The 19,090-nt window shown below is 37.9% G+C and overlaps 1 protein-coding gene across 1 annotated transcript in view; it reads right to left on the bottom strand.

Moving 5' to 3' along the window:
* galnt14 (UDP-N-acetyl-alpha-D-galactosamine:polypeptide N-acetylgalactosaminyltransferase 14 (GalNAc-T14)) overlaps window positions 1-19,090 on the bottom strand; it is a 297,487-nt gene that overhangs the window by 11,937 nt on the left and 266,460 nt on the right. Inside the window, exons 13-14 of the mRNA XM_030128374.1 lie at window positions 12,572-12,716; window positions 4,127-4,246 (exon numbers count right to left, since the gene is read on the bottom strand). Coding sequence (XP_029984234.1) covers window positions 4,127-4,246; window positions 12,572-12,716 — 265 coding nt within the window. The remainder of the gene's footprint in view (window positions 1-4,126; window positions 4,247-12,571; window positions 12,717-19,090) is intronic.

Below are 19,090 nucleotides of genomic sequence, written 5' to 3'. Positions count from 1 at the left end.
GTCTGTCTGTTTGACTGTGTTTTATTTCTGAGGACTGTGTATAACTCTCATTTAGAAGTCACACAACTCCACTCCTGCTGCCTCTTTTCATCCCTCCTTTGTTCTCTTATATTTGTAATTACAAGCTTTTCCTTCTCTGCTTCTATTTTTTTTCTCACCTTTTTGTACCCATCTTTCTTTGCATCTTCCAGATATTCTTTCTTTCCTTCTATCTTCCCTTGTACCCTTTTGTCCTTAATTTATATGTTACTTGTTTATTTCATTCACTTCCTTCCATGTTTCTCTTTCCATCATCTTTTTTACCTCCTTCCTTTTTGCACAGGATTCCTTCCTTCCTTCTTTACTTTTATCTCCCTTTATTCCCTTTGCCCTTTGTTCGATCCTCACATCCTTAATTCACTTGTTATTCTTTCATTTTCTTGAACTTCTTCCATCTATCGTCCCTTCCATATTTCTCTTTCTTTCTAAGTTTTTTTTTTCTCTTTCTTTCTTTGTAAGCTTTCCATGTACAATTTCTGCCTCTTCTCTTTACCCATGCTCCCTACCCTTTAGCTTTCAGCACTGACGCTAATCACTAATCACCATTCTATTGTTCAGGGTCTACTCTTGCATCTCAGCTTCTTATCTCATTTGCTGATGCTTTCACATGGAAATGTGTGAAGCCATGGCAGGAAAAACTGCCCCTGAATTCAAATGGGGAAAAAAAAAAATCTGTTTTCATGTTGCCTGATGCTTGTGCTTTTTACTTCATTATTGGTAGTGTAATATAGTGACCTCTCCTTTAAGAACCACTTTTGTAAATGAAGGTTAGTAGATGTAGCTCCAGTTCTATGAGTATGGGTAGCCTCTTACTTAGATGTAAAACAGCAGCTGTGTTGATGATAATTAAAGCAAAATATGGCTTGATGGTGCAATATGAGTGTGTAATTGGAGGGAAAAGCTACAGCCTCTATCTTATCTTATCTTATCCCATCTTATGGGTGCTTGTGAGTTTGTGAAGCTGCTGCAAATTGGTGATTAGGAAAATGTGGAATGGATAGATATCTTACCTTACCTTACCTTACCTTACCTTACCTTATCTTATCTTATCTTATCTTATCTTATCTTATCTTATCTTATCTTATCTTATCTTATCTTATCTTATCTTACCTTACCTTACCTTACCTTACCTTACCTTACCTTATCTTATCTTATCTTATCTTATCTTATCTTATCTTATCTTACCTTACCTTACCTTACCTTACCTTACCTTATCTTTCCATGTCTATCTCTCTTGTTTTGATTTGTCAGCTAACTCATTTTTTTCGGTGACTCATAGTCAACGAGTCCACGATAATAACAACGACAAATGCTGAGTGAATCACACACATGCACATGTACAAACACGAACACGATCGTTTCATGTCTGATCATATAAGAGATTAGTTCAACAAACACACACACCTATCAATGCAGACTGAACAGTTGGTGTGGTGTAATGAGCTAATCTTCAGCTACCTTTCTGACACCCCCCCGTACCCCCCACTCCTTCTGTTCTCTGTATCTCGACTCACCTCCTCCCTCTTTTTTAGCCTCCCCCCTCCCTTCACCCTGCTCTCTTCCTCCACTTTTGTCTGTCTTGCTTCACCTTTCCACCTGTGCCTCTCTCCCTCCCTTTGCCCCCTCTCTCTCCCTCTCAGGTGATTTATTGGTTGTCAGGTTGTTCTCCGCTGCAGGGGCTTCTGGGACGCCGTCAAGGTGCCCAGTGGTCAGGTAATGACAAGTGTGTGGATGTAGGTGTGTGTGCGGGTGTGTTAAGAAGCTGCCCGTCCAAAAAAGTGTCAGGCATCTGCCCCTGCAGTGTGTGTGTGGAACGATCATCTTTAGACAAATTTAACTTTAGATTAATTAACATTTAGATTAATTTAGCAGCAGTGTGATATATGGCGGTGACTCGCCTGCAGCTATGCACCACCTGTCTGCCTAAACTATGAGTGTGTATGTATGGTCAAGTACTTCTTATATTATGCGGCTGTAAAGTGTTTGCAGGCACTTTTTGGGACAAAATGCAGGTTCCCATAATGCAGCATTCATCTACAGTTGTCAGAGACCCAGATTTACTTTTTAAAGAACACAGTGTTTCTAATAATTAAGGCAAATTAGCATTAAATACAATTGTCACTGTCTCAAATTAATTTTCAGAACTATTTCTTACAGGCCAATATTTGTGCATATTGAGAATGATTAGCACTAATAAAACAACTTGCATCCTGTTGTTCAAAAAAAAAGTGGAAATGCTGAAAATATTTTAAAATCTGCATTTATATAAATAAATGGCATACTGTCCTGATTTTTGCATCTAATTTGCTAGAAAAACTGTAGTAAAAGAATAAGAAAAAAATGACAGACGTAGGACTATAAATATAAACTTGGATTCCTGAACTTACAAGGTGCACATGAATGCACCATAGAAACTGTGCCTCAAACTCTTGACATAAAAGCCAGTTTAAATCTATAATTCCTCATCTATAACTGTAGGATGTAGCTGATAGGCAGGAAATATTAATAACTTCAAACTGTTTTTGACAATTGTATAGTGTCTCAGTTGGTGATGCTGAGTTGGCTACTCACTAATAATGAACAAAGAGATGCTGGATTTAGAGCCTTTAGATCCTGTAGGTTCTGGTCCTGTGGATTTTTATTAATACTCTGCAGACCCGATGGGAGGCTTTGGTGAGCAGATTGGACCTGTGGGTCCCCAGTTGATGATCACTGTCATAATCTAACATATGAGGGTTTATGGTTGTTTGAAGGTTAGGTAAAGCCCAGGGATTAATTTGTCCTGGAATATGACGCAACAGAATGGAAACTAGAGCCTGTTTGATTGGATCTGACTTTTCCTTTGTCACCATCAGCAGTGACTCTCTACTCCCTCTAGTGGTTGCATACATAAATTCAATTTATTTGTCAACCCAGTACACTGGCATCCTCAGTATAACTTCAGAACTCTTTATTCTAAATGCTCTAATGATAGTTTTAGGTCATTCTTTTTAACCCTAACAGCTACCATCAACCAAAACCATCTACTGGCCTAAAATGTTTAATACCTGTTGATCTATTAATCCTATCAATACATGTAAATAATTGTTGTAAAATACAGTTTGTCGTCTTTTCATGGCCATCAGATATGACCCATTTGGACGTTCAGAGGCTCCGTAGTGAACATGGAACCACTGTCATCTTCTGCAACATTGATTCACCAGTAAAACCCATGGAGTTGGATCAATGACAGTGGATGGAGACACTGGGTTTATGTTAAGTTAGTGATACATTTTGCTGAAAAAGTCACTTTTTCTTCAGTTTTCTCTGTTTTGATATAATAACCCCCAACTATAATGTGAGCTTTGATGAACATCTACATGATCAGTGAATTAAATATAGGAAAATACCAGATTTTTACTGTAAAGACACAAAACACAGATGATAATATTATAATGAAGGATGATAAATCACTGAAGAAAAGTTAAATATAGAGAAAAAAATATTTTAAAACTGCCACATAAGTAGTACTGTGTCTTTATGGGTTACAGATATTTGTAAGTAGAAATACTATATTTAGCCCCATTTAACTGCTCACAGTACTTTGACCCAAAGAAAACTGGTTTAGAGCCTGGAAAGTTAGTTTCCAGCTGGAACCAAAAAATTGTGCCCACAACAGGTACACCCATCGAATCACTGTGGGCAGTTCATTTAATTTCTGTGAATTGTTGAGGGTGTGTCATATTCTACAGGCTGGAGAGAGGATGGTGATGACAGCTATGTAAAAGCCTAAAGAAAGTGCAATGACTGCTGACTCAACCTAGTGTTTGGTGGTGAGCTAAAGGGAGATCTAGAAAACAGCAAAAGAAAGTGCAAGATGGTTTCACTTGAAAATACTAAGAACAATTAATTCAACAAGAAAAAAATATGAGCATTACTGACGAAGAAAAAAAGTACACTGAGTTGAGCTTAATGTGCTAATACATCACTAGGGTAGATAGATAGAACGATAGAATACGTAATAGAATATGTAAAAGATACTAGAGACTGAATGTAAGTCAGCGTTAAAACCTGAAACATATGGAAACGTGTGTTGGTGCGTCCAGACCTGTTTGCCGTCAGCCATGTTGCAGGGCAGCAACAGAACCTGTGAAGCAGGGAAAGTGGTGGAAAGAGACAGACAGTGCTGCTGTTGACGGATCTGCTGCCCATGAGTGTACACCCACTCCTAAAAAACAAAAAGAAACACAGAGGGAGAGGAGTGAGAAAGGAGAGGTGTTCCATCTGGATGGTTTTCAAAAACTGACATTTTGCTTTTGTTTTTGATAAGTGGTTTAATAAAAGTCATTAATTTTATTCATGGAAAAACCACAAAAAAGACAAAGAGAAAGTAACATTTTTTCTTTCAGTTTCCTAAACCTCTGTTTTGTTTTTTTTTTCTTAAAGTTTATAGCATTTGCTTTATCTGACAGCCATTAATTATTTTTTGTTTATAGACAAGGATTTTATCATTGAAAATAAACATAAAATACGCTATGACATCAATGTTATGATAATATTCAAACAAAGTATGTGCAGATTAAAGATTTTAATCCTTTCATTTCAGCATTTAAAGCAGTGGTAAAAGACACACCTGTCTACACATTACATTGTTATTACTGCACTAAGCAAATTGTTGAATTTTGATTTACTGGATGTAGAGGAGTGATGGAAACTGAAACAAACGGAAAATGAAGAGCTGCAAAAGTCAACATATGAAGCTGTGACAGTAAAAACAACTATGATTTGTTCACTGTTTTCACACCTGGGTTGAGAGGCCTGTCTGAAAACTCTCTGATAGAGGCAGATAAATCACATCAGAGTCAAAGACACCTGAATGACAAAGACTGTGAATACAACTTCAGCTCCTTTTACTACAAGGCTACTAACAGTATCCAAGTATTATACGTTTTTATGGTTGTTGTTTATTTTTTCCTATCATGAGCTATTCTGTACTTTTACTTTTGGTGCTTTTTCTTAGAACAGAGTATTTTTCCACACTACTTTTATCCAGGTAAAAGTTCTTTGTGCTTCTTCCACACACCTTTACACAAAAACACATACACATAGGTGTACAGGCAGCAAATATTAAAGAGGTCAAGTTCAAAGATGCCCTGATGTTTAAAAGATAATGTAGGACAAAGACGTGTTAGGAAAGAAAATCAGAGCCAAGACCCACACATATACCAATGTGGAACTAGGTCAGGGTTGTAGTGGTAGCAGGATCCTCACTAGTGTACTGTATGTTTATTTTTAAGGGCTTTCCAACCCTTTGAGAACCATGCAATTAAACGGACACAACAAAGACGGACCCTTTCACAACATATACAGTAACACTTGCCGCACTATTTTACAAAATATGCAATATAATAAGTCATTAGACTGGTATTTCACATGACAGATACATGAATTAATCAATTATTTACATACTTTAAACATTCAATGAGTAGAATTGTAGAATCATAGAGTGAATAAGGTGAGGGGTTTAGGAGGTTTTTTAAATGAGCTCCAGTTTTTTCTGGAAAATCTCCACACCGCAGGCATTATGATTGATTTATCGACCTACAGCGAAGAAAATGACACTGGAGGTTAATTGGTAATGTAGCTCAATATATCATCACTGTTGGAGACCCCCAGGGTTAAGACACTGCGTTTACATGCACACTAATGATTCAGTGTTAACCCACTCGAGGCTGTAAATTCACTACTGAAACATGCAATCTGTACTGCAACTAATATAACTAAGCAAATACACAAAAGTGTGAAGTGGGGGATTCTTTTTCACTGTCTTCAATACTGGAGAGCATCTGGGTAACACTCACTGCCCACTTTATTAAGTACAGATTACCATTACTGGCTGTACCTAATAAAGTGGCCGGTGAATGTATATGTTGTTGCTGTGGACCATGTGCTTCAAGGTTTGAGATATTAGGCTACATGACCTGGTTGTAACAAGTAGGTATTTGAATTAATGTTGTTTTTCTATCAACAAGAAATTTTCACTACTACCACTCACTGCATATTTTCCCCTTTTTAGACTATTCTTTGTAAAACCTAGAGATGGTACTACATAAAAAAAGGTTAGCTAGTGACAACAACAGCCAGACAAACAAGCACCTGGTTTTAGGCAAACTGAGATAGGTAAGCTCTAAAATGTTTACTTCTTGCCATTAATATTTAGTGTGAACTGGGTCCTTTCACCATTGTAACAGTCAGTTACACATAGACATGGCATATTTTGTGGTATGTAGTTTAATAATCGTATTGAACAACAAGTAGTATTACTGATAGTAGTAGTACAACTGCTTACAAATATGTTATTACTGTACTTTTTCAGGTATCTGTACTTTATTGGAGTCAGACAAATACATGCAATTTCTACTTGTTGCATTTTCTAGTTACTTTCTTTTAAATGCATTTGAGGACAATTATCCATTTTGAATCACTCTGCATCACAGCATATCAACAGTAACTTCAAAGAACACGGATGGGACACAACACATAAAGTACATGACCCCTTGGGGAGTAGTGCACTGCACATCATGCATGACAAAACTACTGGTGTAAAAGTTCTAACATGACAAAACAGATAAGAGGAGACTTGACTGTGAACAGAAGGTGTTTATTCAATGGAGAAGAACTAATATGGACGTGGATTATATGAAGTTCAGTGGCTTTGGAAAGAAACAGCAGGTTGACATGTACAAACGGTTTTTACTTTACCTGTTTGGGTACATTTCAGAGCTTCTACTTTTACATGAGCACTCCAGTATCTTGTATTTTTTATGTCTGTACGTCTAAAGAATGTGTGCGTGGATAGATCAAATTCAGCATCACTTTCCTTAGTGAGATTAGAGAACTACTTTCCTGCTTTTGTATATTTATGCTGACTCATGTACTTATCGCTGTATAGTTTTCAAACTTTTTTCCCCTGATTTTTGTGTTTTTCTCTTTTTATCTGTGCTCTATTCTGTATCTTTAGTCTCATACGGATATAATATCTAATCACTCAGGGAATAAGCAGAGTATTGTCTTCTTTACCTCTTCTTGATCTGATAACAATTCCTCAGTTTTGCATTCAAACAAAGTGAACGAAAGCAGCGAAGCGATGAACAACAGGCACTTAAGTCAATACATGTCAGACTATAAAGACCATGAGGAGATAACGAACTGTAACCAGGGATAATGTTTTACAGAGAAATGTGCTCAGTGATTGTTTACTGCAACATGAAGCAGGTCAGTGCTGAAACAATGCATGCTCAGCAGAAGTGTTCCCAGGGTAAACACAGGTTAAAAGCAAAGTGCATTTTTGCTCAAAGCAATGTTGACACCTGCAGCCCTGTGCACAAAGCAGTGTGTGCAAGCTATATTTTACTTAGACACTTGACTAAGTCGCCTCATGTTCATGCATACATTCACAGCTGACAGCAAAAAAACACATGTGCTCATTACATTTTGACATCCAAAGTGTGTTCAGAGTTATGTATTTGCGGCTCAGCGGGTCGTATTACATGCCACTCACTCCCGCTCCTTCATTTTAACTTTCTGCTCTTTTATATACAGCTGCCACCTTTAAATTATGCAAAATCACTGATTAATGGAACAGTGGAATACATTTGAAGTCTGACCTGACTGACATTACAAGCCTTCTGGTCTGTTTTCTGCTGCTGTGGATTTACAAATTGGTCCCCCTGCCTCCTCTATTGATTTCTGCCTGCATGTGAATGTTGGTGCAAAATGGCGGCTCAAGACACAAATCCTTGCTCTTTTGTTTTTGGGACTCACAGCTTCATCTTAATGTTTGCAGTGGATGTTTCAAATCAATTAAACATGCTCTGCTAATAGGTCCTGTTGTAGCTGCTGCAAATGTCTGTAAAGGATGTGATAAGTGTGTACATTTAGAAACACACCTAACACATCGACTGCATTGGTACTGTCTATGTGACCCTAAAGAGGATCTGTTAGAGACATTCCCAGGTACATATGTTTATTTTGTTGATAAAATAAACTAAAATAGCTTTGCATTGATTTAGGAGCAATTAGAGGAAATCATTTCTCTATGGCCCCAATAAAATCACAAACAAGGGATATGTTTAAGTTCACCCATTGACAGTGGAGTCGAATAGTTTCTAAAATTGACAGGAAAAATATTGAATCAATTTCTTGTTCAACGGAATTACAACAGATGGGATAAGGGGTGATCTAAATACATGGAAGCTAAGACCGTAAGACAGGTTATTCCAATCATAAGTTATTTCCAACGGGTAAAACCTACAGGTCCCACTTAAGGCCAGTGCAGAAGTCTTAATGTGTAGTACCGCTGACTGCCACTAGGTGCTGGATCCAAAAAGCCACAGCTCCCATAGATGTCCAGACAAACACCTAACAAGTAAATAGTTTTCTCTATTAGACATTCTAATCACTTTTGCTTAGTTTGGAGTCTCTGATTAAGTGATGCTTGTTTTCTTTTTCCTCTGTTAATCAGATCTCAGCTTGAATAGAAGCTTTGACATCTGCCATGCCAGGCTTTGATTGACAGGTCTGTATGACAGCTCACTCACCTGCTGAGTCAGACATCTGAAACTTCTGATTACTAAACAAAATGCATTTTTCCCCCTGTCAGACATCTTCAATGTATCTGTGGTTAACATGTTACTCTAACAGGCCCAAGCTGTGCAACGGTTGATGAAATTTGCTGTTTACCAAGTCAGTAACATAGCATCTAGCAGTAGCCCACCCATTATACTCTGTCCCTTTTGTCCAAATATAGTTACTTACACCTCCAAAAAGCCAACATAGCCAACAACAAAGCCAACAAAATGCTCAACTAGCTTCAAAGCAGCAGTTCAGAATGGAGAATGGGTGATAGTCCATAGTTCCCCCTCTCATTATAAATTCAGTTAATGCCCAGAGTAAAATAAAAAGTAATTAGTGAATTATTCCATCATTTACACGTAAGATATTTGTAAATTTAAAAGATAATTTTACAAGCCAAGAAAGTTGGAGTCACTGAAGATCCCTCCCCAGCTTCAACATGGCCTGACTTGCAGTTTTCATCGTTTAATACTTTTTTCCCACTACTCTTGAAGAATTAATTGAAATATACTGCAGTCACAGCTGGCCAGGCATTTGTGGTTTGTGACATGGTTACTTTTTAAACTTGGAAAATGCTCATTTGTGTAAATACGTAGTAACACAAAAAGGATTTTAAAAAATTATTTGTCTCCCTCCAGTGCCCATTATGCATATTTTCCTCACAGTTAGGTCCAATTAGGACACACCGGTGGGGGTGGGACCTTACCCACTTCCTTCCTTCCTTTCGCCTCTGACATGTCTGACCAAGAAGAATAGAGAAGATTTCTAAGGGGGTTTCTTGTGATGTATCTAGATTTGTTTTGATCTCTCAGTGAAAAGAAACTAAATCAAAAAAAACAGAGTAAATGAACTGTACTTCTGAAAAGGCCTTTAGTTACAGGTCATACATTTATATTTGTCATTGATGGTGTTTATGTGGGAAATATGCCAAAATTCAGATGTGGAGATATGAAACCATGCATCAATCAAAAATACATCATAGATATGATGGTATGCATATAACATCAATATTATATATGACAGAAAATAAGCCAAAATTTAATGTCCCTTTTAAGCTGAGTCTCACACTGACTTATGTTAAAAATATACAACAGGGTTTTCACATCGTTCATTAATTAAGGGAGAAACTGGCAGAAGACAAAATTAATCTAAATTATTAAATTTCTAACACATTCCCACCTGGGAGCTGCCAAGACTCGTGAACATGAACAAACAGCCTTCCTTCAGGGCCTCTGCACAGAAGCTAAAAAGGGAAGGTTTCTCCCTCACACATCCCAGTGGTTTTCCTCAGTGAGTTGAGGGATTTGAACCAGCGACCTTTTAGTCACAGGCCTGCCTCTTTAGCCTTTGGGCATTTCAGCTCCTGACACATTCGCTGTCAGTGCCGAGGCTTGTTAGAGGATCACAGCCTTCACGCTCACCCTAAACACAGAATAATGAGAATCCTACGGGTATTAATTATGGCTGAGAGAACACACACACACACACACACACATGCACAGATGCAGACAGGCTCTCAGTTATGTTGATGTGTTACGAATAAATAAGAGAATAAAGTTGGACAAAATGAACCAAAGGCGAAAATTGCTGGTCAAGTTCACACAAATACACATGACCTTAGCATTTAGCTGTCAATCACAACACATAACTCCTATTCCTGACAAATTAGGGCAGCAAAACCAGACCTAGCACGCAAAAACACCTGCTGTTGTAACTTTATTAGGTTTTAACTTAATGACTCTCTCTTTGGTTTTTCATTTACATCTGTTAATAATGAACACTGAGAGGGACACATACATAAATACTCCCACTAGGAGTTGGTAAAGTCAATGAAGTTTATATACTTTTCAGCTTTTCAGTGGAGAAAATAAAAATCTAACAATTTAACACATCACAGAAAACACGCACAACTATATTCCTTGTGTAAACTAGTTTATTTCGCCTTTTCAAATTAATCTGAACACACAAAACTGAAAATAAGCATCTTCATTATCACTCTGCACTGAGATTTCTCACAAGTGATAATTACAATACTCTGTATGCTAATGTTGGCCGGCCCTCCCTGTGTAAACCATGATAGACACTGGGTTTTATTTCATTTTATTCATGAGGTCCTTAGTGTTTTTTTATTCAGTTAGATTGCTTTGTTTCTCTCTTTTAATGCAGGGTCTTATCAAACATGGTCAATGATTGGATTGCGTTGCTGTTTTTACTAAGCTGGGTAAAAACAGATTCATTCACCGTACAATGTGGAATAGCATTCTCCGAGCTAAATGTTGCCTCAGTCTTGTCCCTAGGGCAATTAATGTTTTTAATTTCATCATATTTCACTTCCAGCTGTTTTTGTTTCACTTGATTCATTTGCTTTAAACTTTAATTGCTCCAATTATTCCTATGGTTTTATTATTTTACCAATGTCTTTTTTGTTTTATCAAAGTTTCTTTTTTGTGTTTTATAGAGTCTAGGATCACGTTTACTTTTTTATTTTGCTGGATTGTAAATGAGGTCTCTAAAGTAATGTATTTCTGAGTTAAAATGGAAGCTGAATGCAAGTGGTCAAAGTGATGTGGAAGCATCAAAGTAAACTGAATGTCCACTAGGGGGCTGGCCTCAAAAGGGAGTCGTGTTTACATGTTTACAGCCAGATACAAAAAGTACTTTTGGTCTCTGTAGTTAATTTTCTCCTCCGTGACAACTGTATGGAGGTGAACATTTATAACTCACTTGTTTAGATGATATTAAGGCCATAAAGTTCTGCATAATTTAATAGCATTAGCTTGGCTTGTGAGTTGGATACTGAGAGATCTTGTTTACGGAATAAAACTTACAGGCAGCTCTACCGTAGCTGCCAGATTCTGTCATGAATTTTACTGGTATTTACCCCTCAGAGACCGTGACCACCTTCTGTGGCTGACTTGTCAGTTATTAATGCTGCTCATATGCTTTAAAAAGTAAGGCAAAGTGGAGTTTCTCAGCTTTCCAGGGGTACTACATGTGTCTTACCTGGGCTTACAGAGGTTTTGTAGTGAATGTCTCTAAGCATTAGCATTGATTCATAAAAATTTCTTCATCTGAGTAAACACATGGCTGTAACTTACTTCTGAGGTGTTAGGTGTAGATAGATCTAAAAATCTGCATTCAACTTTCTAAACAAGAAAAAGCAAAAAGCACAGCTAAAACACTTCTTTTCTCACTGCTTTTTTTCCCTTCAGGAAAATTAATTTATTCTCACTTGATGCAAATGAAAATTTTAAACTTAACTTAAAATGAACCAGAATCAGATAATGATTGACTCCTGATCCTGACTGACCCTAAAGGAAATAAAAAATTAAATGAGCTAGTTCTCTATGAGCCGCAGAAGGTGATACAGGTCTTTGAGGGATAAGTACAATAGCTGGTGTAACTTAACTGCATTAGCTGATGTCACCATTAATATGTATTGAATCATATGGTCTGTCAGCTAGCCTCCTAATTAGCTCAGGTAACCCTTATTTCACATCACTGTCATCAAACAAAGATGCATGTGTTAGCATTTATTAAGTAGTTGAAAGTACTTGGTCTTTTTTTATTACACCCTTAGTGGATGTGATCGGTGTTTTCAGTAAGTTGTAGTTTTATCCCTTGTTCTTCTTCAACTCCCTCCACTTGTTTCTATAAAACACATGCGACCATGTGATGTCACAGTGGGTCCATTAACTATTTATACTGTATGTGGTTGAATGAATGAATGAATGAATGAATGAATGAATGAATGAAGGACATGCATATAAAAAGGTTCAAGCCAATCAAGGTTTGTCTGATTTTTTTTTTTTTTATATTACACTGATTGCAAGTCTATGAACAATCCTTGTAAGGAGCTGCAGGTTTGACGTGAAATAAAAAGTGCAGTGCTTTCACTTGACTGAGCTGACATCCTCACCTGGTTGATTGCAGGGACTCCCTCTGTACCTATACAGGGAGCCAGTGTGAGGACAGGCAGCTCTTGGCCTTCGACTCTGCGGGACTCCAGACAGTTCTGCCGTTGTCGGATCACCCCAGATTGAGAGTCTGAGTCATCTGGGACCCTGATGGAGGAAACACAATGCGCAAAATATTCAAAACTCTTTTCTGTTTACTTTTGTGCAGACATTTTCAGCTGAAAGTCTGTGAAGTTGTAACATTTTGCTACTATAAATGAAACCAGAGATAGTTTCAACTTGAAGGTAAAGGTGCAGTTTGAAGACAAATGTATGCCCCCAGGAAGAAAAAAGAAATCATATCCTGCCCTCAATAGTCCTAAATATCACAAAAAGTTGCAATTGCTTGCATCTGCAAAATCCTCCTTTGCAAGTTGATGTTGGTTTGCAAACAAGTGTGACCTTAAAGGTGCGGGAGACTTTCATGACCAATTTTTCATCAGACCTGTCAAACCTCAGTCATATCCTCAGTATCACAAATCTGTAAGTCTTTCTGTGATTACTCACCTGAATCTCTTGCATTATGGTGAACAGTTTCTTAGTGCCATCCACTGTAAACAAACCCGTGTGTTTACAGAGTCAGGAAGTAACTCGGGCATCTTCGGAATTGTGGGAAGTGAAGGCTCGCACTGCCGCTGTCAGGTGGCAGCGCGAGCATTTGATATTATATGGATGAAACATGATGCGGAAATGGCTGAAACGCGGAAACAGCTGGAGGAATATGCATAGAAGGAAGGGAGCTCCTGCCGTTTCTGTGTCGTGTCTTTAGCAGCTGCTGCTGTCACACAGCAGTGCGAACCGGCATTTCCCACAAAGCACATCGCGACAAAATTCCAAAGATGCCCGAGTTACCTACTGGCTCTGAATGTAAACACACGGTTTGTCTATGGTGGATGACACTAAGAAATTGTTCACTGTAATGCAAGAGATTCAGGTGAGTAATCACAGAAAGACTTACAGATTCGTGATACTTAGGCTATGACTGATGTTTTACAGATTTGATGAAAAATTGGTCACGAAAGTCTCCCGCACCTTTAATAGAGAAAAACTCTTGGGAAAAAAAATCTTGAGTTGTAAACATGATTATGACAATAATCACTTTGTAAAGTTCAAGTCACTTTTATAAAGTTGTATTAAATTCAGTCTCTAAAATATTTCCAGACATATTCTTTTCAAAAAATATAAAAAGTATGTTGCTAAAAAGTATATGCTAAAACTATAACTATATGCAGTGGTGCAGTCTGGTCATAATTTGTAGGAGCTCTTTGTGCAACAGTGATATAATAAGTTAAATGTATGGAAATAATGTGAAAAATGTGTGCATGTATTGGAGGCTGCTGCGCTTTGTGTAAGAAAACACTTAAATTAGAAAATCAAAAAAGCCATTAGGGTCATAAGTTGTTCCATTAAAGGTCTAATTGACTTGTATTCACATCAGGAGCATGAGAAAACTTCTTCAACTCCAATAAGCAACATCCAGACAGATGTGGATCTGTCAACACTGATAAGCATGTAACAAAAATTAAACAGCTATACTATATTGTAAACATATTCCTTTACTTTGCATGTATTTTCATTCAGGGTTTTCTTCATACCCTTCCCTTTTCCCCATCAAGTGCATGAAATTGGTCTTAAATTGCAAATTGTCTTGAATTCAACTTGTTGAAATGTGTAAAAACACTTAACTAACAATGTACCATTTCATTTCTAATATCTGATTATCTCTCTTTTTGCCATTACTGTCCTGTCCAATACAAACATTTTGCAAAACAAATATAACTGGGCCTCTCCTTTGCATATAAAAGACATTCAGGTCCCAAAAACTGACATTTTTAAAAATGATTACCAAAGTGAGTTCTTAGTTACTCTGGTTTGTGTGTTACTGTTTTCAGAGAAAATGGAGAGATTGAAAATGATGGTGTCATGGTCGCTTTTGCTCGTTCCTCATGTGTTATTTGTGTATTGAACCTGCACCTGAAGTATCCAACCAAATTAAATTAATGTCTCATGCCAAGGAAAGTCAAAACTCATGCTAACAGCTCTGTTAACATAAAACAGAGGTACCCAATCATCTCTGCTTTGGACACATTAACCATCACTTAATTTGACAGTGATTTATCAGCCTTAAAAAAAAAATTAAACACTGTACCTTTAATAAATCCGCTGATGGCCATGATTCTCTAAACTCATTACTTCACAAAGTTTCTTTTTGATAAACTTTTGCAGTCTTTCTTGTTAAATTCTCGGCTGTGCTATAAACTCGGGCTTAAGCCCTGTAGCATTAATTCAATCTGCTATCTCGCTCTGTTTTAATAACCCGTTAAAGGTTATTCTGCGTTTTAAGGGTCAGGTCGGTCTTCCCCTGAGAGCAAGCCTGTTAATTCCATTCTGGGGGATTAACACCAGCCTTCAGTGGATAAATGGGCATTTAACTGTGTCCGAATGTGTGTGTTTTAGTGTGTGTGAAAGAGGTTGCTTATGTATTTTACAGGTGTTTGTATGGGGGTGTTTATGTGTACATCATCTGTATGTAATTGTCACTGCCAAGGATTATACTGTAATGCTTTAGAGTATGTATACATGCATTTATGTGTGTGTGGAGATAGGCCTGTCAGTCTGAAGAGCCAGGACCCTTGGGAACTCAGCCAATCAGAAGACAGTGAATGAGGCGTTCAGAAAGGCATAAAACAGGCCTGTATATGGGTATGTGTGGCTGAAAGCGGCAGCACACTCAGCATGGTCGTGAATTTTGACAGGTGCTTTAAAACAAAATGCATTGTGGGCAGCTCCATTTGCCGTTGTCTTGTCTTTAAAGATAAGTATAAATATCACATGGCTGGCTCTGTCTTCCAGATAAAAAGGCTGCATATTTCCTTACAGACCTCTGAGTTAACAGTACTGTATGCTCTCATCCATCACGTTTTTGTAATTAGTTCATCAAAGACACATGATTAGGATTTTGTCTGGAATGCATGATTGTATACGCAGTGGTTTTGAAGGCTGTTAACTGAAAATGTTCTGGAGAGGTTAGGAATGGACAGACAACCACACAGGCAATGAATGGGCTGAAGACAGACCGGAGACAATGAAGAACAATGAATTCAGCAAATTAGAACGAGGATGAGGACAGAAGACAGCGCCAGATAACCCAGTCATCAGAGTAAAATGTGTGCTGGGATACATCTCTCAATGTTTCTGAACTAAAAATATGTTTCGTATCAACATCCCCAGACATAAATGAGTACACCCCAGCATTACAGGCAGTAGAAACTTTGTACAAACAGAACTGTTACCATTTAGATTTAACCAAGTAAATAGCTCAGATGCTTCCACTGGATAATTACTGCAGTGATTGATTCGTTTCAGCTGCAACAAGTTCTTTGACCCTAAATGATGCAGCGAGTCACCGCTCATATCTTAAATAACCATCACTTTGATAGAGAGCATAAAGATTGAACAGTGTGTCAATTGGAAAAGGTCAATGGTCTGATGAGTCCAGATTGACCCTGTTCCAGAGTTCATGAGAAGAAAGGCAGAAAAAGTGATTACCTATCATGCCTAGTGCCTACAGTACAAACCTCTGGGGGCAGTGTTATGATCTGGTGTTTGTTCAGTTGATCAGGTTTAGGTTCAGGAATATTATGTGTCCATAAAATAAGGTCATCTGAACCTGAATATGCCGAAGGTCTGAATATCAGTGGATTTTTTTCTTCACTGATGGCACAGACATATTCCAAGATGACAACACCAGGATTCATCTGGATCAAAATGTTAAACAGTGGTTCAGGGAGTATGAAACATTATTTTACACATGGAGAGTCCAGACCCAAACCCTACTGAGAATCTTTGGGGTGTGATGGAGAAGAATTTACACAGCAGTCCCACACTCCATCGTCAATACTAGTGATGTGACGTTCACGAACGAATCGAATCTTTTGAACGGCTCTTTGAAATGAACGATGAGAACCGAGTCTTTGTAAAGAGCCGTTCATTTTTTTTTTTTTTTCTTAAAGAGGGAGTGTCTGATTGCCTGTCAATTTAGCATCACTGGGGAGGCATTGGGCAGGAGGAGAATGTTCGAGCAGAAAAAAAAGAGTGCTTGTGCACTGCGCATGTCTCATGATAAGAAGTTAGCAAAAAAACAAGTTTGAAGCGTGAGGTGAGCATACTTGAGGAGGCGGAGCTGGAAGACTGGTCGAAACCAGAGAAAAGTTTGAGAGTGAGTGAATGACCACCCTTTTTGAGGAGAATAAAATGTTATTTCATAAGAAAAGGTTTTATTTCTTCTTCATTTTTATGCTACAGACTAGTCCACATAATGTACCGTGATGTTTTTTGTCAAATTCCAGCATTTGCCTAGTGTCACCTCTCATGTCATGTATTTAGCCCACACATTTTAACGAACTAACTATTCTTTTTTATGGTAAGATAATATTTACTGCCGCGCCAATTAAACATCTTTAAAATGCAATCTCAATCATCACATGTAGCCTATTTAGTCATTAAAACATCAGTGTTTCAAAATAATGCAAAAAACATAAAGAAGCCAGTCTTTTGAACGGCTCTTTTCAGTGAACGGCTCCTGGTTGAACGGCTGCCTTCAAAGAGCCAAAAGTCCCATCACTAGTCAATACAAGTTCACAGCTGAAAATTTATGCAACTCTGGATATAAAAAAAAAAAAGCTGTGACATTTATTGTAACATTGCATAAGCATTGCATGTCGTAACAGTGAATGCATCCTGAAATCAAAGCTAGAGACATTCCAATAAAATAATGGGTGTGTGATTTTTGTTTTGGCTGGGCAGTATCCATATATTTTTTTCTGCTTTTCAGAACTGTCTTGATTCTATTGGACACTGAGTTAACAATAGATGTGCAGATCTTTGCTGGGATGTTGCTATACATCATATTTCAGGCCCCACAAGTGTTGGTTTAAGTTTGGCTGAGGCCACTGTTTCAGATAAGTAGAGGTTTGCTGTGACTGATGATGTGATTCATCTGCCTTCCATTGCAACTACCTCTTTCCGTTTGGGAGGTAAAAAAAGTATTGGATCCATCAATGACAAATTATATTGATACTGACAGAAAAATTGAATGCAGTTATTTTATTCAAGCCAAAAAGATGTATCATGAAATTCTTGCAGAAAATCTACACCAGAAAAAAACAGGCAAAGTCCATGTTTAAGCACAACAGGAAACTGGGAAAGACAGGCACCCAGATCATCAAATGGAACAGATGATCAACAGAAGCCCGTGGGAAAGCAGTCCAGGGTCAAACACATACGAAGGTTAATCAATGGTATAGGGAGCTGGAAATTATCAGTGGGAACACACAATCCAGCAAGGAACAAAAGGAAAGTGAGTGGTTCATTACTGGGAAACAGGTGAGTGTGGGAGGACGCTGCGATTAGTGGTGGGAAAGCTGCAGAGAATGTGGAAAACTACTGAGGAAGACACTCTGTGAAATGGAGTGGGCGACAGAGCAGGGTAGAGAACAGGGAAAAGCAGGGCTGCAGTGGAAGGGAATCCCTGACAGATATAATGAGCCAGAATGTGTTCAAATGGTCTGAATTTGAATTCCCTCAGAGAGGAGTAGTCCAGAGATTCACTACTGCTCTTCCACAACGTTAGTACACTGGTGTTGTCTGTAATTATAAGTCATTATATCCTCTCTGAGGCAAGAATGATTCAATAAAAAAAAAATAAATGCACAGCATGATGTCAGGCAGTCCCCCGTTGAAAGCACTGATAGCAGAGTACTCCTCTGTAAACAGGTAAAGTGACAGCAGTAGTGGCAAATGGAAGAAAAAGAGAGCTCTGTGAGATGGTTACACTGTGCTTACAGTCACTTCTGTTGGTCTTTTCAATGATCTTCAGTGCAAAGTAGTTAGTGCTCGCTTAAAAAGAGTTTAGATTATCTCATAAGCAGTTGTCATGCTCATGGTGTTATTGGTTAATTTTATACAGTATATATGAGTTCTCTGACAAAGAGGATCAGTCATTGATCACCTGTCTGACTGTTGATTGGTTGACGAAATGAGTCACACACAAACAATAAGAAATGTGCGGTGCCAGGACATCTACAGGTTCAGGCATTTTCACACCTGAATGGTGTGTTTTTGTGAACATGGATCTGCTTAGCTTTGTATTCACACTGCAGTTTTTGTTGTGGACCATGACAGATGAATAGGTCCTTGGGTTGTATCTGACATCATCATGTTATTCTTTTGTTTGTCTTTCTTCTTGAATAATTGTATAATTCTGATTTGGTTAATAAATATACAGAACAAAGGTTATTTCACAGCCATTTTTCCTCACAATATATAACTGATAAAGGAATAAGCTGAAGCTGAGGGCTTATTTTTGCTCATACTGTTCACATCCATTCATTTACCAAGAATATGGAAAAAAAATAAAATAAACCTACATATTCCTTACTTATGTTACATGCAAATCATTTCAAATCATAGTCCTGAATTAT

The sequence above is a fragment of the Sphaeramia orbicularis genome, chromosome 24 (assembly GCF_902148855.1).
Source record: "Sphaeramia orbicularis chromosome 24, fSphaOr1.1, whole genome shotgun sequence".
NCBI classification, from domain to species: domain Eukaryota; kingdom Metazoa; phylum Chordata; class Actinopteri; order Kurtiformes; family Apogonidae; genus Sphaeramia; species Sphaeramia orbicularis.
This window is presented reverse-complemented; position numbering and strand designations above follow the sequence as displayed.